Genomic DNA, 22,393 nt, shown 5'->3' on the forward strand with positions numbered 1-22,393 from the left:
AATTAAAAATATATTGTTATTCATCTGTTCAGTTTATATAGAAATTATGGACTTTTATCCGTAGAATATGAATATTTTTCATTCAGTAACTTTCTGCAGGAACTGTACAAGTTTGAACGCTAACAGAGAGCGCCGCGTCAACAGTCGACACATCGCGGGAGACTTGCCTTTGTTTCGGCCAAATACACGTATCTCTCCGTCATCCTGTCTGTCATCGTGTTTACGCTCGCAGGGGACGATGTCCTTCGTAGCCGCGAGCCGCGCGTTTCACGGAAATGTTTATTTTGCTCGACTCGTCAGCCGTTGAGATCGGGACGCCGAAAGGTCGCGAGATCCTTAATAGGATCGTAATCTTCGCGTCGCGGACTTAACCTTGCACGTTGCTGACCGCATCCCGATCCTTGACTCCCGAGCAAGGTCCATCCGTTCCTTTTGGCAGAGAAGAAGAAGGATATCGAGAATATCAAGTAATCATCTTAATCAGCTGATTTTTTATTCATCCGACTTAAGGATCGACTTGAGGTTCCTCCTTCCGCAAATTCATTCCGAGGACCACGAACTACGTTCACGAGGATATCGGAGACGATGGCCGGGGACAGCGAGCTCTGGGTGCAATGCTTCACGTGCTGCCTAACGCCGCGGGCGACGAGGAACACCGGTAGACGGAACAACAGCAGGCCGCATCAGAGGCTCAGGATAGACCGGAGCATGATCGGCGTGCCCACAAATTTCCGGCACACGGCGCACATCAGCAGCGGCGACATCGACATGTCGATCGCCCAGCTGGCCGATCTTCAGGCGCAGATGCAGAGGAAGGGCAGTTACAACGGTGACTTTGGCGCCAAGGTAAGTTTCTCCTCCTCTCCGTCGAATCATCCTCTTTCATTTCTTTCCAGCCTCAAGTCCCTCTCTGAAGCCACGTTCCTGTGAATCCTATTTTTTCCTGCCATAGGCAAGATCCTCTACATGATTGGATCATTCTGTCACAAAGATTTCGTTGGATATCGCTTGATCTTTCTGTTGCAGGCCTGCTGAGAGTGGTGTTATTAATGCGACAGATGCAGCGGAGAATGTTTAATACGACAGAGAGTGAGAGACATTTTTGACATGGCGAAACAGCGACTGATCTTTTAATATCCATGTTCCTTACTCGTCAAATAGACAGCGAGTGTACTTCTTCCGTACGCGCAAAATTGCATTTGTATCGTAACTCGTTTAGGGAATTAAAAAAAATTATATCCAGGCAAATCTTTGACTTCCACATTTTGAATATACAACTGCCAGAAAAAATTATTTGTACTACAAATAATTATTTATACGTCTTTACATATCTAGACTAGAATATATTTAAAAGCTTTGAATATTTTATAAATGGTGCCTTTGTCAGCAATCTGACGTACAATGTGGAGAAAATATGTTATTACAAGATTAAATAGCTCGTTTTTATTTCTAAGATTATTCGTAAGATTTATAAAATACGACATTAATATGTAACTAACATAAGTAACCGTATCACACATAATATCACACATATGAATATGTAATTCTGTATTTCACGTTTTTTATCTTATCGAATAATGTTTGTATTTAAAAATATAGAAGAACATTTGCGATATTTATATAAAAACTGCATCTCTTGTAGAATAGAGACACCTCTATTAGTATCATCGGTTAAACTCTTGGAAACTGGTAAAAGTCCAGATAGGCGCATGTAACGATTCTCTCGACGTATCGTCACTTTGTCAGAAGAGAATACGCTCTTTAAAGCGTATAATATACCGATGCTTCTTTTAACTAATGTGAGCAGCGCGCTAGAGAATGATATTACAATACATATTTTAAAATGACTTATTTTATGACTATATTTTAACATGATTTTTTATTGGTAAAAAAAAAAGAAACATCGTGTAAAATACGCTTCAACGAGTATCACGTCACCGATTTTTTTTTCTGCGATTATTTTCTTCACGGCCGCCATTGTGCTTTCGATGCGATCGTGGTGTTTTGGAAGGAGCGTACATCTGCTCCCAGCCTGGCGGAGGGATCACCGACGAATTTGACGTGACAGCAACAGCTCGACGGGAAGCGGAATTGGTCCTTGATGATGTTACCGTTGTTGCCCACTGCCGCCAATTCTCGATAGATGTACTTCTGCTTACAGCTCGTCTTGTAACCCTCAGCGAATCCCTGAATCATATTGCACTCCTGGCCCTCGTTCCTACGAAATTGAAGATTCGTTACGGATACGCCGGATAATCCGTGCTGTTCTATTTTAATCTCTCCGAATGGAATCGCAACGCCTACACGCAAACCTCGATGCGTATTCCCTGCTTCAAGTCCTCCTGATTTACGATAAACAGCCACTGTTTTTCCTTGTTTTGCGCGGACTGCGGATACACCACTTGGTCCTGTGAGTCGAGCGAAAGATTTTGCGATTAAATGTTATTCAAATATCTAATAACAAATAATTATTATATTACAATACGTATGACTTGAAGAGAGAAAAATCGGAGGAATTAAGCGCATACAAATGAGCGGAAAAATTACATGTAAAATTCAATTACATATAAAATCCAAAAATCAACTTTTGATCGGAAACTGAGCGCAATGTTTCATGTATAAATATATTTACACATTGTATTTTTGAAGTTTTTATGGAAAACGATAATTCTGTTTGTTTACATCTTTTTATATATTTTTATATATCTATTTTATATATCTATCTCTTTATATACATCTTTGAAATATAAAAGTGACTTGAAATGAACACTCGATTTTATTGAAATCTCTTAATTTGCGAATATAATTTAATGGCGGACATTTTTAATTTTTTTTAAATATCATGTTCTTAAATTCTTTGATCTTTTTTAATGAAAATTGTAGACGAAAAAAAAGCATTGTTACTTACGCTATATTGACAAAGAGGTACTTCTGATACGTCTATTCTTTGTTCGACGAGCATCTGAAAGATTAAAACCGATATAATTTGCGTTCAAATCTCGATGTTGGAGACACGTAAAAACAATCGTTATCTGTAAGTAAAACATATATAATAGATTCTTTGATACAGACTCGTCAAGCTTGTATCAGAGGATTTATTTCTTAGATTTCATTTTTCGCATGTCCCAAATATCAAAGAATTAATTAAATTATTAACCGGATCGATGCTTTCCAGGAACCTGAGACTGGCATTCCGCGCTATCGCCGCGCTCACTAGTTGCCTGGGATAATCGGCGACGTTCTCGCAGAACGCATCCTTGTAGCAGGCTGGCGCTGTGGCCGATGTCGACGGTATCGACGAGACTCTGTCTGAGCCGTCTGGGAAAACGATCTTCTCATCTGCGTCCGTTCGCGTCGTCGACACATCCGTGCTCGTCGCTGCAAAAGAATAACACATTTAACGATTATGGATACAAAAGTAAGCAAATTTTTATTTCACTTATGTTGCTTCGCAGAAGGAAAAATAGGGTTTAAAAAAATGTCGCAAATCAGCGATAAAAGATTTTTACTCTCTTCAGATTAATTCTTGGACGAGAATCATCGGAAAAAGGATGTCTCAATCATTTCGACGCCGATTATGCGCGTAAATACGAAAAGTACCTTCCAACAATTTCCTCTCGCCAAGCGAAGCGAATCCGTCATTCAGATACTCCGATTCCCTCGAGATATCCGAGTCCAATGATCTGGTCACCAGGCGATTGTCAGTTTGCCGCGACCATTCTTCCTTTCGCAGTAATTCCTTTCTAGTGTACGCCGCCTCGATTATCTTTGAGATCGATACGTCCTGCGTCGAGAAACTCTTGATGTCCTGCGATGCCTTCGTGGGAGCGTGAGGCTGACTTTGGACTCGTTGCGCCGTCTGACACATCTGAACGAAAAAGGAAAAATGCAGAAACTATCGGGAACCAAGTTAATTAGATTTGCTCTTGCGCCATTTTCCTTCTTTAAAAATAAGTCATTTTCCGGGAAGCTGGCGACGCAGATAAGAGAATCGGTCACGTTCGCGCAAGAGAATAGAAAAATGATGAGGGAGATAAATCATTTTATTTTTATACACTCCGAGGCGGTCGAGATCCTGCTACAAGCAAATGTAATTATATAACGCGATTGATTCCTACGACGAATGATCATATAGAGAGATCTGTATAGAGATTGTTTTTTAAAATGCTGTTCGTAGGAGGGCTACAAAGAATGAGACAATTAAAATTATATATAAATACTCGGATTATTTCAAGAAGGCGAAAGGTTTTAAAATTCTATTATTTAAAGTTCTCTAAATTCATTTCACTTACTCTCCATATAAACGTGATTGCGAGATTCGCGGTAAAAGTTGTCATTTTTAAGTTCATTCGGGAAAAAATTATATATATATAAAATGTATATATATATATTTTTATTGGAAAACTCATTGGTAAAAGGTGCGCGCAATATTTTACGATGTACATGTGTGGATCAGATATCTCCCCCTCTCACGGTTGAATTTAAATTCGCGCCAGCGAGGCGAATCGCGAAATTACGCATCCGTCGCGATTTCCAGGTATCCTTGCCTGTCATCGTTTTATTAGTCGTTCCTTTCCTCTTTGTTTTCTACCTGACGCTTACATTATCGCGCGTTCGGCAACTTCCGATGCGTAATGTTTGAATCTGCGTCACATGAGACTTTTACATCGTAATAGGTACAAGAAAAAAATATAAAATAATTTAGAAAAAAAGAAAGATGTACAGGAAAATATAATGTAAAAGCGCGAAACACGAGAAGAGAGAGAAAGAAAAGAATCTGTAAATGAAAACAAACAGGAGAAGAATTTTTAAAATATAAACGACTGCATGTTACTTTGAAACATACGCTTCCAGCATCTTCTCTGAAAAAAAAAGTCCATGTATAATCAAATGTAAATATACATAATTACATGTAAAATGTCCACATATACTTTGTTTCTCTTATATAATGTCTATTCGTAGATACAGAAAAATGGAATATTTGAAAAATAATTAAAAGAATATTTTCAATTATTCTTTTTATAATTTTTTTTTAATATATGGATGAAGATTACAAGTGAAGGAAAACATATATAAACATATATCTTATGCATGTTTATGTTTGATTATACGTGGATTTTTCCATTGGAATTATCTTTGATAAACACACATCCATTGCCTAAAGTATCTATCGTGTTTTCTGTTTCTCAAAGACAAATGTATCAGGTATCTGTTCTACGAAGACATTAATTAAGACACAAATAATATATGGAAGTATGATTATGAAATATTATCGAGGTAATGCGATGCTATCGTGTATACACGTTCCTTCTCGGTGACTTGTCAGGGACGTGTTTATGCATTTTTCAACCGATATAGAATCTACGTGCGTGTATAAATTGCCTCGAGGTATCTGATTAATATCTGAGTTATAAAAAAAATCAGGAAACGTAACACATATGCGTTTGTTCCAGCGATATAGATGAACTTTTGCTAAAAGATCGATCGCCAGCTCGAACGTTCAAAGAGAGAAAGAAACCCGGAAGAAATTGGAACGAATTCTCACCAGGACGAGCACCAGGTACATTCTCCATCTCGTCCAAAGAACACTCGGTGTCATTTCAGCGCGGCCTCCTGCAACAGACAGATGGTATATTCCACGAATCACACGATCCAGTCAGCGAGACGATCGACGCGCGCGAACGTTCGCATTCCACTGGATCTGTCCACGCGATTCCGACAATTTGAAGTACGCCTTCGCCACGGACAGGGAGAGAGAGAGAATCTATTTCCGGCGTGGCACATCGACGGGGTGAGGATGAGGAGGGGATCTGTTGACCGTGACTGATGCGAGCGTATATGGGCCTGAATATTCCATTCTCTTCATGCGGCATGAACCCTCCGTTCCCTCTCTCTTGTTTAATAGCGTAGGGGGGGTCCCCTGCGCGCGTGGGAAGGAAAACATGTGCTAAAAGCCGGTATGAGACTTAATTTTTTTATATTTATCATCCTTTTCTCACGGAAGAGCTTCATACTCGATGATTCTTCTTATTTTAGATGCGCGTTAGAGGGAATGCAGAGCTGAAACGAGCGGGTCTGGAAGCGGTATCCGGGTCGGATAGCGGGATCGAGACTCACACTCGCGTTACTTGTGTTTGTAAACAACATGGGTGAAATAAGAGGCGCGTTATCGGCGTTGTGCAGATATATCAATTCGTTAATAAACGTAGGATTGACACCCGAGCATCTGAGATTAGCCAAATACGATGCTGCGGACGAGGATGTTGTAAGTGTATAGATTAAATTCGAGTTATTTAATGTTTAACCTAGCCTACACTTAATCTATCTAACCTAACCTATTTGACAAATGTGCCACGCGACATGTGTTTTTGTTTGACAGTCCGAGACGCTACGGAACACGCTGCACCTTCTGAGCTATCATGCAGCGAGAGAAAAGCGAGGGGATGTAGATTTCCGGGATTACGGTTCGTTTCGATTGATTTGCACTTCAATCTCGCATTGATTATGAAAATTGCATTTTTTGTAACTTTCGATTTCATAGTTTATATTTATATTATGATTGATACATGTATTGTAGAATTTTGCGATTAGCAATTATAATAGTTTGCTTTTATTTGAAATTTTTTATAGTTTATTATGTAGTAATTTATTTTGGGAAAAAATACTTGTTTCTTAAGGGAACCAAAAAAATAGAATATTTTTTATTTCAACATCGTGTGAAATTTCTACAAAGATAAATAACTTTTTATTAAACAATATATATTTTTTTAGATGAAAAATATATATTTTTAATGATAAAATCAAGAAAAATTGCAAAGATATTATATATGAAATTAAAAAGAAAATGTTATAAATAATCATGTGTGCTTAAAAATAAAAAAAAGTAGAAAGTTTTCTTGTCTTTATGCAAGTATATAAAAATGACGTTATAAACAACTTTATATTTATTTGTCTTATATTTATTTAAATAAAAATTTCTCGCGATGTTGAAAAATATCCTATTTTTTTCGCTAGATTCTTATAGTATAAAAAATATAGGTATGAGAAAGAATTTACATAAAAGGATGCAATAAAATAAAAAACAAAAACCAAATTAAGCTTACATAATGAGAATATAAAAAAAAGTGAAAAAGAATATGCATAAAGTAAGAAACGTAGAAATATACGAGAGGAAGGACAAATATAGATAATGATATTAGCAAACGTGTGAAATGTAGCAAACATTCTAGATTCAATTTAATCGTCTTACGGAAACGATTTTACGTCTTATTCAATTATCTCGCGCGTTATCGATCTTATTTCTAGATACGCTAACGGCGATGAAGCTGCATCTCGCGTTCCTGCAGTATCCAGCGATAGAGTTTTACAGTCTGTCGAGAAGCAGAAGCGATCGCAACAGAGACTCATTGATAGCTTTAGCTTGGCTGCTGGAAACGCAAAACGTCCTGGCCGTCGTCCTCCGAGTGAAGCTGGCCGGTGGCGTCTTGGGCGCCGAATGTTCACGCGTGGATCCGCCAGAAGTTTGTAGAGAAGAACATTTCTCGTACATGAATCTGTCTATCAATATACTATCTTTACGTTCTATTTTGATCCAGAAGTCCTCTATCCGATCCGCATCGTCAGTCGTACGACTGGACAATCAGCTGACGAACACTCAACTTGCCAGTATCCTACACCTCAACGCCAGGGTAAATCTGAATCTGCGGGAGATCGACGAATTGACGCGCGAACGAGGGAGCTTGGTGTCCAAGGTACACGCGGCGAGTATCAATGTAAGCGGTCTGCCGCATCTGAACGTGTCCGAATCGGCGTTGACGAAACGCCTCGCGATGACGAACGTTGACGAGAGTTCCGGTGACGAGGAACGACGGCGAGAATTCCGCGATGCCGGGATTTTGCTGGACACGCGTGCCAAGTGGCTGCGAAGGCGACACGCGTTCCTCGACTGGATGGTGAGTCTCAAACTGCTCGCGTTGGATTCTCTCGATCTCTTCCTCAATCTGCGAATAGGAAAACTTTGTTCTCACTATAATGCGAAGAAAAGATGGGAAATTAAATTTACATTGCAATAGTAAAGCACTTGTTTTCTGTTAATTTGAATCTTTGAATCGAATTTCTTTGTGTAACAATAATTCTAATTGATAACGTTATCAGAGAGAGGTTCTTCAACTTGTTTTGGATAATCCCCGGGCCTCAGGTATCATTTAAAAAGTATTTATAAAGAATTTCTGATAGAATTATAATGCAGAAAATTAATACAATATAATTAATGATCTTTTTATTGCGTGGCGATAATTTTAATTGATAACGTTATCAGGAATTGTTCAGCTTGTTTTGAATAATCTTGGATCTCGGGTATTATTGAAGAAATATTCATAAAGAGTTATTGATAGTATTACAATGGAGAAATTTGATTTTGCAACGCATACTTATAATAATTTCTCTCGGCTATTTTACTAATTAAAATGAGAAAAGATTACGTTATCGTTTATTTAGCAGATAAATTAACGACTAAATTAATCAATAAATGAAGAAAGAGAAGAAACATCGCGTTATTTACTTTGGTTTCGTGCTCACAGAATTTACACTCAATTTATACTCTTTGTACAAATTAAAGATCAGTATTTGTTGGAATTTAACAATAGAAAGTTTTACATGAAATCATTTTCTACAATGAAAAAAAAATACGAAAGAAAAATCGCATAATTAACTCGAGTGTCGAATAATATTAACGGAAAATTTTTTTACAATAGAATGATAACGTGCATTGCAGGTTACGGTGATTCAGGAGCACAGAAAATCCACGGAGACGAATCCGAGAGAGATCGATTCGCAGGAACTCGGCGCCTTCAACTCGTTGTTGCGTCAATTGATTAGGAAGAAGCTCCGAAATCTTACATCCATGAAGACGGTGGGCAGCGAGTTTCGAAACACGGCCTTGGATTGCCCGTCTCGCACGCACAGAAGTAGTCAATGTAATAATAGCGAGGCACAAAATTGGTTAGACGATTTGAACGAACACCAGAAGCGTGAAGAGGCAGATCTTCAACGGAACAGGAAGCAACTGGCCGACGAGTTGGAACAAATGCTAAAGCTGATACCATCCACCATTCGCGTCTAATCGACGTATTATTATTTTCCTCTCGTATTAAACGTACGCTTATACATTTAAAAGATTTATTTTATATAAAAATTTTATAAATTATTATCACATTGAAATTAAAAAAAAGAAGTGTTTCTTGAGTTATCCACGCGAATAAATCGTTTACGTATTCAATTATATGGATGAAAATGGATATAATTTATAATGAGATGCAAACAACGAATGTGTACAGAATGATCCAATGCGACACGCTAAAATATCTGTATATCTCTGATGACATGAAAAAATGTTTAAGAAAGAAAAAAAGATCTGACTTTTCGCCTTTCATCGTAATTCAATATTGTAGCAATTAAAAAAATCTCAATTTTAAATTATTATACCAGATAATGCATAAATAATATATAAAAAATGTAATTTTCTATGACAATTTGTTTTAAATCAAGCTTTTGTCTCCTTAATCTCCTTAATATCGCGTGAAAAATAACAGAAATATGTTATCCAATATTAAATGTAAAACGCATGCATTTTATGTATGGCGATTGCGTAGCGTCGATAAAGAGAGCGGTAAAAGAAAAAGATAGAAAGAGAAGGAAAGACTGGCTATGTGACGGTGGTTATCTGGTCAACAACACCAAACGATGAAATAAAAACGTTAAGTATTGTGACGAGAAAAATACCAATGACCGTCCAGTTGTTGGCTTTATTAGCCTTGCACATTTGCTCGTGTTCCGTGACGTTGTAGACGCTGTTCCAGATGAGGCCGATACCCACTGCGATCTGCAGCAACAGGCTCATGCTGATCATGGTGAGCGACGGATAAAAGTAGGGATGTTGACCATCCGTCTGGAGAACGTAGCGCATCTGATTCGCGTTGGCGGACAGCAACGCCAGGTCCATCATACCTTGGGCGAGAGTCTTCTTGTGCTGATAAACGTTTACGTCGGGAGTGGAGAGCTGTACGGACGGTGGGATGGCCCAGCCAGGTGAGAATTCCGGTCCGTTTCTGTCGAAATCAACCACCGGCTTATCGTTTCCATCAAGGTCGATCTCCATTCTAGGGATCGAAGGCCTCCGTGCTGTATTTCCCGGGTTGTTCGCGAGATCATCAGTCTCGGCGGTCAAACCGGCGCGCGAAAACACGGACGGAATTGCATCCGTATTGCTGGATGCAGTCAGCGGCCTCGCCGCCTCGTCGTGGATTTCGTCCAAATGTATTATCTGGTCATTGCCAGTCTTCACCTTGTTGTCCATGTCGCCGGGAAACTGAATCAAACGCTAGTCGAAGAATATCACCTGTGGAAAAAATATAAATATTTTCCTTTACGTTTCACTCACATTATTTCGTATGAAAGAATATTATTCTAATATATTCGAGAACATACTTTTTCGTTATCGCGGCCGGAAAACCGCGATACAAAAATTACACCTCAAGATATATGATTAAAACGTTTCATAACATTTTACATTTTATCGCACTATTATCATATTTGTTTCTCAGAGTTGCTATTGTTAATGTTTGTTGTGGTATAAAACAGTTTTATTCGCATCTTTTATACGAAAAATATATACGATAATAATATATAATATATAAATATTTAAAATATATTAATAATTAAAATAAAATATATAAATAATTAAAATATATAAATATAATTTTATATATATGTATATAAAAATATAATGTAAAATGTGAAAATATTTATATAAAAAATATTTTGCATCAAAATACTTAATCTTCATATATTACATGCATCGTTTTACTTTTATATCTTATTTCCTTTCATTTATTTATTCATAAAATCTCTTTGCGTAGCTATTTCGCGCTTGCACTTTTCATCTTAAAGAACACAATAAAATATCGTTCATTTTTTACATCATCAACATTTTAAATATTTAAATTTTAACTTTATATTTTATTTTATCTACTCTTTCTTTATTCATTTATTCGCTCACCGTAAATTAGATCACCAGGTTTTTCAAAGTACTCCTCTCTGTCCTCCGCGGAACGATTCACGATACGGACTGTCCGGCACGCGTGACGTACTCTGCTCTACTGATCTTGCCGCCGTGCGACCCAACTGATTCATTCATCCTCACGTCACGATCGGCCACTACGGCATCATAGCGGGAACATATCATGGCCGCGTATTTTCCCCGGATTGCTGCGAATAATACATGTGATCGTTAGCGCAATTAAAATAACGCTCGGCTCGAGCTATTAACTCGCCAGGCGATTATCCTCCGTGGTATGTATCTGATCTCAAGATCTTTCTCGACAATTTGCTGTATTGACTAATTGATAAAACAAGCAGACAATTCTTATATAATATGTATAATGTCAAAATTAGATGTATTAATTTATTAAATTAGATGTATTAATTTATTATTTATTGTAAAAGATGTATCAATTTATTAAATTATTGTAAAAGACGTATTTATTTATAATTTATTTTTTAGAAATTGCTTCTATAGATAAAGATTTAAATTACAAATGAGACAATGTCAAGCATTAGATATGACTTTGGCAAGAAATCTATCAAATATAAATACAAATATAAATTCAATAGAATTTATATTTTTTTCAAAATGATTCAATGCCCGAATACAGACTGATTCCTGTAAATTTTAAAAATGAGTGTTTCTCAAATCACTCATACATGTACATGTTATTAATTAAATTAAGAAAGTAAAACTTTTAATTTTTTATTTTTATTTTTATTAGAGAATTTTTTGAATCGTTAAGAAGAATCTAATATAGCTACGCATTCATAACTTACCTCGATTCATGATTTTTAAAATTCTATGATGCACAATAAAAATTTCTTCTCATATTCCAACTTAAAATCTTTGCTAGTTTCTTGCACAAAAACTTTGATATTAGTCTGAGATAGTCTTGTATTTAATATTTATTATGTACGAGAAGAATTGATCATCTTAAACGACTCGGAATGAATCTTGAATGAAACAGACACATACACTTCTCGTTCGATCACCGTTACACCGACTAACCGCTTATTCTATTTGCCGCTATTATTTTGCAAATATTTTATTAGCAACAGCTGAGAGAAACCAGAAAAGGAGTGAAATCGAACAAGTATGGCTTTACGACTGTCGCGTATTCTAGCTACATAATTCAATCGAGGTCTAACAGTAGACTGCCCGCGCATCAAGGTCTTTCAGCAAAACTGGAGGGAGAATGGCAATGATCCAAGAAAGAGCGTATTCGCTATAATTAAATAGATGCATTGGCTTGACGCCGATCTTTTTCCCGCTTTCTGATTTTAATCAGATACAGATCTGACTTTAAGAATATTCTAGTTTCTCTCTTGTTTTACAAACTTACGCGTAGCGTGATAATGTAATATTTATAACATTCATGAAGGTATTTTGCATTTGCATTTTTTCTGCATCACATTTCCTCTTTCAATCTGGAAATATGTAATTTCGAGACGCGTTGAGGAGACGCGTGTTTTCCCGCTTGCGTTGTGCTTACGTGACACACGCGAACTCGCGCGTGACCCAGAACGTTACCGAGAAAAAAAGATCCGTAGCAAAATCCCTCAAATTCATCGTGCGATTTTCCGCTGTTGCAATCCGGATCCGGAATTGTTTCGCTTCGGAAAACGCCGGGATTCGTCCATGAATCTTGATTAAAAGATAATAATAGGCTAGTGTGTATAGACAGTTGAATGCGATAGTTTTCCACGCTTCTTTAAAAAGTTTCCAGATTTATTTTATTCCTGAAAAATACGGAAAACATTGTAATTACAATATTTAAAATTACAATATTTGGAGAACTTGAAAATATTAATCTTACAGAGGAAAACTCAGATCAATATTCTTGATCTGCAATTTTACAGTATTTTGCTGATTCTTATCTTATTAATGTAAATCAGCTTGTTATCGAATTATCATGTCGCCAGGGAAACCGCTATCAAGAGTGGGAGCGAGATTCTCGGAATTCCTATGATAGTTCTCGGATATTTTCTAAAAATGGAAGCTGAACAGCAGCGACGGTATCCATCGAGTTTCTCCCACTCTGGAAAAATGTGCTTCGGAAATAACGCGCCTCCGTCCCTGTCGATTGTTTGAATCGCGCATTCGTTATGTAATTCCTGGGTAAAGAAGAATCGATCGACTAGAGTATGGAATCGCGCGAGCATTGCTCTCATTGTCGCGGTAAATCGATAGTTCGGCGAAGCGACGATAATCTTTCCAAAACTTGTCGATTCGATCGCATCTCGGAAAAGTCGAAAACACCCAGTCCGAAAAAACACGCGCCTGGATGTCTTAGAAGGCTCTTTGAAGAAGAGAAACAACGTGGTGAGATTAAAATAATTTTTTTTTTCATTAAAAAGTATTTTAACGATATTCGAAATTATAATAATCAAATATACTATTATAATTTGCAATTTTTTCAAAATAGTAATATTAAAGAATAGTAATATTAACTAAAGAACCTTTTTTTCGTTTCAGAAATTGCCTCTTGCGCTGACAAATTCGCTCTGGCGAAAAGATTACACGCGGAGAACTTGCAGCATCAGCCACTCCCGGACCGGGTGGACGATTCCATCTTTGAAAAAAGATATCGCTCTTGTTCGGCCGATTGCGAACGAGATGCTGAGTGTCAAAATCGAGATGACGTCGTTGCTACAACGTTGGAGGCAGAGGGCCTTCGATTCAGGCCCGCGCTCGGCTGCAAGAAGCCCAAGACCCGAATGGACTTAGCCATCTGTTGGGAAACGCCAATGGATCCTGTATACGAACCGCGTAGACCAACGCACATCGACGGCTCCGAGGGTGGCTTGGCACCAGCAATCTTCGCTTTGATCCAGCACACGCCGGCACCGAAGAACCGCGAACTCCTGGTTCGCAACAAAGAAAAGGACGAACGTTGCGATTGCGCGAGACAGCAGGAAACGCAGGAAAAGAATCCGAGAAGTTGCTGCTGCGATTGCTCCTGCAACGGTAAGGAATTAGAGGCACAGTATACATGAAACGATGTAAGTAGCGATTGATTGATCGAGCATTGATTTTTAAAGGATTAATTATGTATTTTGGTCTTTTTCTATCATATATTACCTAACTGTATTTCATGCAGAATTTTTTAAAATTATTATTTCAATTATTTTAATTGTATATATTTTATTTTTTTATATTATATAAAACTTTATATAGAGTTTCCGGAAAATCGCCCGCAGTACTTCGGGAAGTGATTCGGAATCCAAAAAGAAGGAAAAAGAGCTATATAAACACAGGTTCGGAAATAAATCGTTTCCGAGTTATAGCCACTTTTATGTTAAAAAAAGTCGTAATTTATAGTCTGCTTGGCATCCCTCTTTTTAAATTTTTTTTAAATTTTAAATTATTAAATTTAAATTTTAAATTTTTAAATATAAAAATTAAAAATTTAAAACAGAGGAATTCGGACACCCTATGTATTTACTCCATATAAATAAATCATCTTAAAAATAAATTATTATAATTATATTGCAAAATATATATGTTAAATAATCATTAATTACTTATTTCAATATAACTAGAATTGCACACTAGATTTAAATTCATTAAAACAATTTGTACTTGTTATATGTATATAAAATAAAAAATGATATTTTATATGAATTATATATAATTTATATAAATATATTATATTTTCAAGTGTATATTAGTTATATGTATTAATTATTTTTTTAAATTGAATTTTTCAATAAACATCTTACAATACAATTATCTGCTATTATAGCCTGTGCTCAAAAGTTTAATCTTAAAAAACCTTAAATATATAATGCATAAAGTTATAAAACAACAATAGATTTGGTTGCAGGTCCCCGTGATAAGCTTCCTCGAAGTGGCAAGTCGACGAGGTCAAATTCCGTGCCGCGCATCACCGAACGCAGGTGCGCCGCGTGCCAGGGCGGCGAACCGGAAACGGAACCCGAGCGGAGAAGAAGGAGCCGAGAGGATCCGAGACTGATTAGATCCGCGGTGGGTGTCGCGCTTGGTCTCGAACAAAGGTGCCGAACGACGGGCGACGACGGGGCGCGTAAGAACGGATTACCGCCGGCGAGGGTGACGGTGCCGCGGCCGAGGACTCCGTTCGCTAGACGCACTTTCTGCATCGATACTCTGGCGCCGCCATTCAGCGTAGTGAACGGCTGCCGGGACGCTGATTACCCCGAGCACTGGCGTCTCATGTCCGTGTACCAGCAATCGTACAGAAATCCGCAGAAACGAAGAATTCGCCGTTTTTGATCGAAGCAGAAGAGATCAAAAGTATTCTTGCTGTCGAGTTGATCTTTTGAACATTGTGTTTTTTGAAGATAATAAGCTTATAATTTTTATAAGAAACTGTTACTTATCAATTTGTTTATTATTGATTGTTGATTCGTTATAGTTACAATGAGAGTTTAACGATTCTTATAAGAAACTGTTGCTTATCAGTTTGTTTATTGTTGATTGTTGACTCGTTATAATAATTATGAGAAGTTGAATTGTTTCGATATATCGTTAAACAAATAATTAACTGCCATTGGCCAAATCTTCTGGCGTAATAAAATGTTGTCCTGTTATATATAATTAATAATAAACTATAAACACAAAATATAACTAACATGGAGGAAAATAAAACTGAAATGAATAAAATAGTAAGAACTATTTCGAAATAAAAAAGTATAACGAGTATAAACAGCACACCTATTTTATGCGTCGGGTCTCATCACACTATCGCCTCTCCTCTTAGCTTTTATGCTGCTAATATTGACGTTTCCGACCGACGACGATGCGTCCGGCTCCTGGATCTTCTTCAGCAGTGGCATCTGCTCCAGTCGTGCGAGAGCGACGTTCTGCAGATGGGCGAGGAGTTCGGGATAGGCCGCCACAGTATATTGAAAATCGGCGCGCGACAAGATATAGACTTCGCAATTCTCGACGGCGATGACACTGGCGATCCAGTGCTCGTCCTCCATCACTAGGGCCAGCTCGCCAAAATATGCGCCGTCCTCCATGTGGTAGATCTGCATACGTGAAACTCGAATAATTCGAAAAATAAGAACCTGTTTCACTTTTATGCTTATTTCATTTTTTCACCTCTTTCCCAATGTTATTGTAGACAGCTACGGTGCCGGAAGCGATAAAGTACAAGGCGTCGCCGCGGGTTCCTGCTCTAACCAATGCGTCATTCGGCATGAAGATCTCAGAGCATACAACACCGATCAATTGTGTCACCATTAGCTGCGGCAGATGCCCAAACAACCTCACGTTATTCAGCAACCGTGAATAGTTGTGCAGAAGAAGTTTCTGAAAAAACGAGGAGAAATTCATTCATGTATAATAAATATATTTCCTTTGCGAATTTTTTTACAATACATTGTCCTTATGCTATTACATGATATAGAAAATTTCAAACTGGCAACATTATTTTATTACATTATTCGAGACATAACAGCGGAATCGAAAAGGTCTTCGCAACCATTTTTTTCAATGGCTTTAAAGAGATTTGCGATCGCACAATGAAACTATCTTGAAGAGAATATAGTTTGGATGTGATTATAATATTTCGCGCCTCTCAGAAAATATGTATGAAACAATTTCGAGGATTCTCTTTTCAAAGATGTACCTCTCGTAAATAAGGCGACACGTGATTGATGATTATCTTATCTCTCTCGAATCCCTTTTTATTGCGATAATTATAGTAGCTCAGCAATCGTCGCTGCAGGGAATACGGTAACTCTTTATACGTCATGTATTGTTGCAGCTGCTGGATTAATTTCAAGTGCCTCTTGGTGGTCGAACGAAATGTTGTCATCAATTGCAAGATTCGCGCTGTACGATTTGAATAAAGAAGAGTTATATCGTATAATATATTTGATCTTGGGGGAATAATTCAAAGAAAAATTCAAATAAAAATCATTTCGAGAAATTTAATGGGGATGTTACACAAAAAGATAGTCTAATTGGTAGATTAAATAAATTTAAAAAGTAAATGACAGAAAAATAACAGAAAAATAAATGAATATATAAGCTCTGCTTATAGTTCTAGTATGTGCGTGTCTTTAATTTATTTTCTTAATAATTTAAATTAAAATAATTTCTATTGTAAAATTTTTAATTCAATTCAAAATTAAACTGATTTTGACAAAATTAAGTAGTTTTAACTAATTTATTAAAAATTATCAACGTACCGAGTAGATATACAAATCCGATAAACCCGAGGATAGACAAAATTAGATTATATATGATGTCTTCCGATGCGCTGACGTCTAAATATTGCGCAGCTCCAATTAGGGCGATGATAGCTCGATTAACGCATGTCAGATAGATTTTGTATTTCGTTTCTCTCTTCTCCATGTAAGGTGATTCGATCCATGATCTGCAATTTATCTCCTTCTAGTTATAATTTCAGTGCCTTATTGTATCGTATTTTTATTGGCAGGAAAAAAGAAGAGTGATTTAGCGAATTCAAATTTTTGTCTAAAAAATATGATATAGAGAGAATACATCGATTACTTAACAAATCTTTCTGTCCAGCTATTTTGGCAACCACCAACGGCAGATAATACTCCATACAGGCGGCCCAATGCATGCCCACAATGATAACGATGCCTATCTCTGCTATTTTGTACAGGTGAAAATTAAATCGGTATACCTGGAATTTTTTTTAATTATCTATATGAATAGAATCGATTTCGCCAAATCGCGATGAAGAGATCATTCTGACGTGATAGAGTTTGCGTGAATAAATGATAACGGTCCGTATCCACAGTATTTTCAGCAAATTCAATGAGGCCAGGTACCACATAGAGTCGGTCAGCACGATGACAAATTCCAATGGTAGTACAGATAACGCATTCACGATGAAGAAGCCCCGTAGATAATGGCTACGATGATCATCGTATATTAAATCTTTAAATTCATATTTTTTCAAAGTGTCTACATAATTGTGTAAAAAATTCTCGAAAAATTCCTTGATCTTTCAGCTATTTATTAAAAAAATGTTTAAGTATGATTTTTTAAAATTGAAAAAAAATTTTGTTACGCATAATGTTTATCGTTTTTTTACTATTTAGCACGATTTGAGAAAATTTAAATTTTTCGTAAACTCAAGGCTAGTCGAGTATGCCGTTTTCGCCGTACTTCGCTACAACTCTCGGATCCAGAGTCACTACTTGCGTATGAGAATCATAGTGACCGGTGAAGAACCAGATTATTATATCGCACGCAAGTACAGCGTCGATTGCATGATTGAAGATGTACCATTTCGCATATTCGTCAAAATAGAAGGTGAGAAAAACCGGTGTGATCAGCAGAACAGCTATGATAAACAGCGTCATGGCAGACTCCCAAAATATTCTACGTGTAAGGAACTATATTCAATGTTAGTTGAATTTTACTTTGAGATAAAAAAAATAAATTCTTAATTCAATTGCTTGGTTGAGTTTTCGATTTCTTGTATGGAAACAAAAGCTAGCGACTGACCTGAAGGAACTGAAGGGATGGATCATATAGGGATGGGATTTGAGATGGTGGTTGATCTCGTAATCAATCGCTCGAGTACTTTTCAGGCACCATCGTGTGAACGGATGCCGCTGTGATATTATTCGCGTTCCGAGCAACCAACGGCGTATCCTAGACCAAACGGAGCTTCCGGGTATCATTTTCATCAATGGATCTTCTTTCGGCGATACCTCGCAAACATGTTCCACGCGAGGCTCAGGCTAGTTATTATCGCTCGTTTTAATAATTATTCTAAGCAGTCTACTTATTATAGGAATAAATAATAGGTGTACTTTAATTTAGAACTTTAAAGTTTATTGAAAGATATTACTATCTTTGTTTAAATTCGTTGTTTTAAACAGTTGCGATTTTTACAATATTGAGAGGAATTACTTTTTATTATGTTAAATTATTCATTCCAATTCACATGTAAAAATATAAACAATTCTATTGTAACTGTTATATTTTTATTATATGGATTCTCTAAAATTTTATTACAATGTGTAATCATGTTTTAAAAATACATTTACATGATTTTTAAAAATATTTTGATACATATATATTGTAAAATAAAAATACACATATTTTTTCATATTTAATAAACTTTTTGCCAAATTATATGTCCATACAATTAAATATCAATAAGTATAAAAACAGAAAGTAATTTTGTCTTTTGAGTTTGCCCTGAGTGATAATTACATACCTGAACAATTGGTGCTGTCATAGAATAAGGCACAAAAGCCATTAAATCCATTATTTCTTCGATAATGATCTTGAAAATAAATTCTCTACTCTCTTGCCAATCAAATGTTCTTTTTCGTTCTGATTTTCATTCCATGTATTAGTATAATCACTCTATCACTTTAGCACATCTACTCTCTGTAAATTCATAAAAAAGATATTTAAATATGAAAATATTATAAGTGTTATATAGAACAATTATTTCTATATAATTGTATAACTCTAAATTAAAAAATTAGACTCTATAATATTTATTCTTATATATATAGTTGCCTTCTTATATATTCTTATTTCTTCCTATTCTTATATATGTATAGTATGTATATAGTTTGTCTTATACATGTAGTAGCCAATATCGACATTTTTGAACGCAAGAAATAATAATCACCCTTTATTGTATACACCGCGTTCACCAACACCTCCTTAAACATCTCTGAGTCAAAATCGTTTATTAGATTTACATTTGGTTTATTTGCTAGCAAATGATCAAGGACAACTTGGCCTCGAGTTTTGTGACCGCTTAACTCGACATCCGCGTGCCATGAAACGACTCCCTTGGCCATATTAGGTAGCCTAACGATTCCAGCTAAGAAAGCATCACATGCTATGTAATGAACGAAATGCTTCTTCACTTGAGCGCGTCTACCATCTTCGATTTTGTTTAACATAAGCACACAAGGTACAGATATCTTGCCCAATACATCCTTTCGCCAGTCCTGAAAGATTATTTCCAGTAGTTACTATTGTTCTGCATTAATACAATCTGAATAAATAATCATGACTAGTATAATTAATATTATAATATTATTATAATTCTGTTTTATTTAATTCTGTTCTATTTTATTATTGTAATAATTGTCGATAATAGAGTAATTCTTTGATAACTGACAGTAATTATAAATAAAATTGTACGTACATGTGTGACTCGGGACTTTAAACAGGCTTCCCATGGTAACAACCATAGTGACTTGGTGTTATTGTTGAGCACAATGTGTGCGCTCTCCGGATCTGCGTAGAAATTAAATTCTGCTTGCGAAGTTATGTTACCCTGCCCTTGGAACATGTTTTAAACATGACTTGCAAGAATATTATTTTACACTTAATAAAACGAATAAAATTATTAAAGTTACCAGTTGAATTTCCACCCATTACAAAAAACTCCTTTACATTACTCATAAATTCTGGATATATTTTTATAGCCATTGCTATATTTGTCAAAGGACCCAAGCAAATCAGGGAGACATTACCTTGATTGAAAGATGGATTTGATAAATAAAATGTATCGAGTTTAATATTGCATATTCTGTGAATATGATTGTAAGACATATTACCGGGATCCTCTGATGTAATTCTATGCAGAGCACATACGGCATGTTCCTTTTGCAATCTACCTATATCTGGTTGATCAGTATAAACATCTCCAAATCCATCGGATCCATGATATTCCTCGGAAGCTGTCTCCTTGGCATTTGGAGTATTCAATAAAGATGAGTATGCACCTCGATAAACTGGTATCTATGAAAATAATGTTAAATATAACATTTTTAATCTCTAATAAAGCTTTGCACAATTGATATCTCTAACATTAAATATATTGAATATATTTAAAATATTTTTTTATAGAACTTTTATAGAAATGTCATATATTTACTCTTGATTAATCGATTTAAAATTAGAAATAATTAAAGCAAAGAAAGATTAAAATATATGATATTTCCATCGATAAATCAAGCATTACAATAATTCATTTACTCTCGTCCCATATTGACTATGTTAGATAATTTGCTTCTATAAACTTACCTCTTGGCAGCCACACACGTCCAGCGTTCTGAACACATTTTTCACCACGTTGTCCACGTTGGTGTTACCGTTAACGCATGTTACGGCTTTAATTTCGATTTCATGAGCGGCGTGACCGGCCAAGAGAATAATCAGAGCTAAAGCGTCGTCTAAACCGGCGTCGCAATCCACGATGATGCTCTTCGGAGCTTTTATTTTACGCATATCTATCTCGGACTTTATCACCGGCAACATTTTTATTCCGAAAACGCACGTAAAGCGTTGGAACAAAGAGAAAAAGACTTATAAAAAAAGATATTCTATTGCGCAAAATGTGACGTACTTATACTTATATCAAATTGATAAGAGCGATAACGCGATCTATTTAGTCGATATATTTGCTTATAAAGATATAAAACTTGACGATGCATGCACATGAATTTCATAAATAATTGCACTCGCGCGTTTTCACGCGACCGAAGAACCTCCAATGATGATTGACGATAGTGTTGTTTGACAAATTTATTCGTCTGCGTTTGCGCGCATGCGCGCGCGCCAATTTATACAAACTTGTATAATTGTAATATTATAGTTATGTCATATTAGAATATATATATATATGTATATTACAATGTAATGTAATTATATTGTAATATTATGTAATATTGTAATATTATATACATATTATAATTATAATATTATATACATATTATAATTATAATATTATATACATATTATAATTGTAATATTATATACATATTATAATTGTAATATTATAACATATTACAATAGAATGCAAATGATATAATGCACAATAATCATAATAGTAATTTTTTGCACTACGAAACAGTCAAAATGCAAAATTATGATTACGAGATTTAAATAAGGGTCGCGAGGATTTGCGTGAAAGGAAATGTAAATCTGGATTTTTGCAATAATATAGCAACGACTAACCTTATTTCTTGAGAATTCCTCGATCTCGGTGTCTCTTTGCTTTTGAGAGATTTCCGTGGAGAGATGAAAAAATATAGCTTTGATCTTGGATCGCGAAATAAACAATGAAGGTTGATTGACGCGTGTTTTTGAAAAGATATAAATGGTTCCCCCAAAATCAATCGACAGGTTTGTTCTTTTCAGCTAATCTACGTGGAATGAAATAAAATGGGATACATATATTAAGATATTTGTGAAAGAAAGAGAAGAGAAACGAAAAGTGCAAAAAGTTCAGCTGAAAAGAACAAACCGAGCAAATGCGAACAGCTAATACTCCATCTA

At 36.0% G+C, this 22,393-nt stretch overlaps 6 protein-coding genes across 22 annotated transcripts; 2 read left to right on the forward strand and 4 right to left on the reverse strand.

The window, feature by feature from the left end:
- The first annotated feature begins 90 nt into the window (after positions 1–90).
- On the forward strand, positions 91–1,901 carry Spec2 (CDC42 small effector protein Spec2). The gene is made up of 3 exons (XM_083095114.1): positions 91–467; positions 551–846; positions 1,027–1,901. Exons 2-3 carry the CDS (start codon positions 586–588, stop codon positions 1,033–1,035), a joined length of 270 nt encoding a protein of 89 aa, XP_082951240.1. The 5' UTR covers positions 91–467; positions 551–585; the 3' UTR covers positions 1,036–1,901.
- LOC145969193 (uncharacterized) lies at positions 1,323–5,880 on the reverse strand. Its single transcript, XM_083095107.1, has 6 exons — positions 5,546–5,880; positions 3,601–3,868; positions 3,158–3,378; positions 2,909–2,962; positions 2,305–2,408; positions 1,323–2,218 (listed from the first exon to the last, which is right to left on the reverse strand). Exons 1-6 carry the CDS (start codon positions 5,597–5,599, stop codon positions 1,966–1,968), a joined length of 954 nt encoding a protein of 317 aa, XP_082951233.1. The 5' UTR covers positions 5,600–5,880; the 3' UTR covers positions 1,323–1,965.
- On the forward strand, positions 2,087–16,410 carry LOC145969191 (uncharacterized). 11 transcript variants are annotated; one of them, XM_083095097.1, is made up of 11 exons: positions 2,087–2,410; positions 2,884–3,034; positions 3,176–3,418; positions 3,519–4,090; positions 4,677–4,892; positions 5,454–5,957; positions 6,037–6,265; positions 6,380–6,464; positions 7,306–7,952; positions 8,774–10,086; positions 13,027–13,240. In XM_083095097.1, the coding sequence occupies exons 7-10, from the start codon at positions 6,146–6,148 to the stop codon at positions 9,119–9,121; spliced, it is 1,200 nt and encodes a 399-aa protein (XP_082951223.1). In that variant the 5' UTR covers positions 2,087–2,410; positions 2,884–3,034; positions 3,176–3,418; positions 3,519–4,090; positions 4,677–4,892; positions 5,454–5,957; positions 6,037–6,145; the 3' UTR covers positions 9,122–10,086; positions 13,027–13,240. The 11 variants fall into 11 exon arrangements, with proteins under 11 accessions (XP_082951223.1, XP_082951224.1, XP_082951225.1 ...); XM_083095101.1 differs by having other exon boundaries at positions 2,220–2,410; positions 3,519–4,892; positions 7,306–7,520; positions 7,596–7,952; positions 13,027–13,237; XM_083095098.1 differs by lacking the exon at positions 4,677–4,892.
- Positions 9,111–11,512, reverse strand: LOC145969196 (ninjurin-A). The gene is made up of 2 exons (XM_083095112.1): positions 11,057–11,512; positions 9,111–10,396 (listed from the first exon to the last, which is right to left on the reverse strand). The coding sequence occupies exon 2, from the start codon at positions 10,352–10,354 to the stop codon at positions 9,704–9,706; it is 651 nt and encodes a 216-aa protein (XP_082951238.1). The 5' UTR covers positions 10,355–10,396; positions 11,057–11,512; the 3' UTR covers positions 9,111–9,703.
- LOC145969185 (potassium/sodium hyperpolarization-activated cyclic nucleotide-gated channel 1) lies at positions 11,997–22,344 on the reverse strand. Of its 7 annotated transcripts, none has more exons than XR_014437974.1 (13): positions 22,073–22,344; positions 19,302–19,477; positions 18,581–18,819; positions 18,239–18,454; positions 17,823–17,982; positions 17,617–17,750; positions 17,287–17,474; positions 16,722–16,927; positions 16,193–16,402; positions 15,800–16,119; positions 13,564–14,063; positions 12,921–13,403; positions 11,997–12,843 (listed from the first exon to the last, which is right to left on the reverse strand). XR_014437974.1 is itself a non-coding variant. In XM_083095084.1 (11 exons), the coding sequence occupies exons 2-10, from the start codon at positions 19,350–19,352 to the stop codon at positions 15,805–15,807; spliced, it is 1,719 nt and encodes a 572-aa protein (XP_082951210.1). In that variant the 5' UTR covers positions 19,353–19,477; positions 19,728–19,869; the 3' UTR covers positions 14,757–15,669; positions 15,800–15,804. The 7 variants fall into 7 exon arrangements, 3 of the variants coding, with proteins under 3 accessions (XP_082951209.1, XP_082951210.1, XP_082951211.1); XR_014437975.1 differs by lacking the exon at positions 22,073–22,344 and adding an exon at positions 19,728–19,869 and having other exon boundaries at positions 18,359–18,454; XR_014437973.1 differs by lacking the exon at positions 22,073–22,344 and adding an exon at positions 19,728–19,869.
- On the reverse strand, positions 19,457–21,373 carry LOC145968295 (nucleoside hydrolase-like). Its single transcript, XM_083093672.1, has 5 exons — positions 21,140–21,373; positions 20,470–20,854; positions 20,256–20,392; positions 19,753–20,055; positions 19,457–19,477 (listed from the first exon to the last, which is right to left on the reverse strand). Exons 1-5 carry the CDS (start codon positions 21,371–21,373, stop codon positions 19,457–19,459), a joined length of 1,080 nt encoding a protein of 359 aa, XP_082949798.1.
- Positions 22,345–22,393: the final 49 nt, after the last annotated feature.

Source organism: Camponotus vicinus, unplaced genomic scaffold, assembly GCF_025532165.1.
Source record: "Camponotus vicinus isolate PSW18456_S1 unplaced genomic scaffold, iyCamVici1.0 SCAF_3, whole genome shotgun sequence".
NCBI lineage: Eukaryota > Metazoa > Arthropoda > Insecta > Hymenoptera > Formicidae > Camponotus > Camponotus vicinus.

Bases quoted from the DNA above. Each gene is read 5' to 3' on its own strand.
- LOC145969191 (XM_083095097.1), top strand. From the start codon at position 6,146: ATGGGTGAAATAAGAGGCGCGTTATCGGCGTTGTGCAGATATATCAAT. The intron at 6,266-6,379 runs GTAAGTGTATAG...TTTGTTTGACAG, and splicing joins ATGCTGCGGACGAGGATGTT to TCCGAGACGCTACGGAACAC. The intron at 6,465-7,305 runs GTTCGTTTCGAT...TCTTATTTCTAG, and splicing joins TGTAGATTTCCGGGATTACG to ATACGCTAACGGCGATGAAG.
- LOC145969196 (XM_083095112.1), bottom strand. From the start codon at position 10,354: ATGGACAACAAGGTGAAGACTGGCAATGACCAGATAATACATTTGGAC.
- LOC145969185 (XM_083095083.1), bottom strand. From the start codon at position 19,352: ATGGATTTAATGGCTTTTGTGCCTTATTCTATGACAGCACCAATTGTT. The intron at 18,455-18,580 runs GTCAGTCGCTAG...CCTTACACGTAG, and splicing joins CATCCCTTCAGTTCCTTCAG to AATATTTTGGGAGTCTGCCA. The intron at 16,403-16,721 runs GTACATCTTTGA...TCGTTTTTTCAG, and splicing joins TGTCGCCTTATTTACGAGAG to AAACTTCTTCTGCACAACTA.
- Spec2 (XM_083095114.1), top strand. From the start codon at position 586: ATGGCCGGGGACAGCGAGCTCTGGGTGCAATGCTTCACGTGCTGCCTA.
- LOC145968295 (XM_083093672.1), bottom strand. From the start codon at position 21,373: ATGTTGCCGGTGATAAAGTCCGAGATAGATATGCGTAAAATAAAAGCT. The intron at 20,855-21,139 runs GTAAGTTTATAG...TTATTTTCATAG, and splicing joins ACGTGTGTGGCTGCCAAGAG to ATACCAGTTTATCGAGGTGC. The intron at 19,478-19,752 runs GTGAACGCGGTG...ATGAATTTACAG, and splicing joins AGATGTTTAAGGAGGTGTTG to AGAGTAGATGTGCTAAAGTG.
- LOC145969193 (XM_083095107.1), bottom strand. From the start codon at position 5,599: ATGACACCGAGTGTTCTTTGGACGAGATGGAGAATGTACCTGGTGCTC. The intron at 2,409-2,908 runs GTAAGTAACAAT...CTCGACTCACAG, and splicing joins TACCTCTTTGTCAATATAGC to GACCAAGTGGTGTATCCGCA. The intron at 2,219-2,304 runs GTAGGCGTTGCG...TCAATTTCGTAG, and splicing joins ATACGCATCGAGGTTTGCGT to GAACGAGGGCCAGGAGTGCA.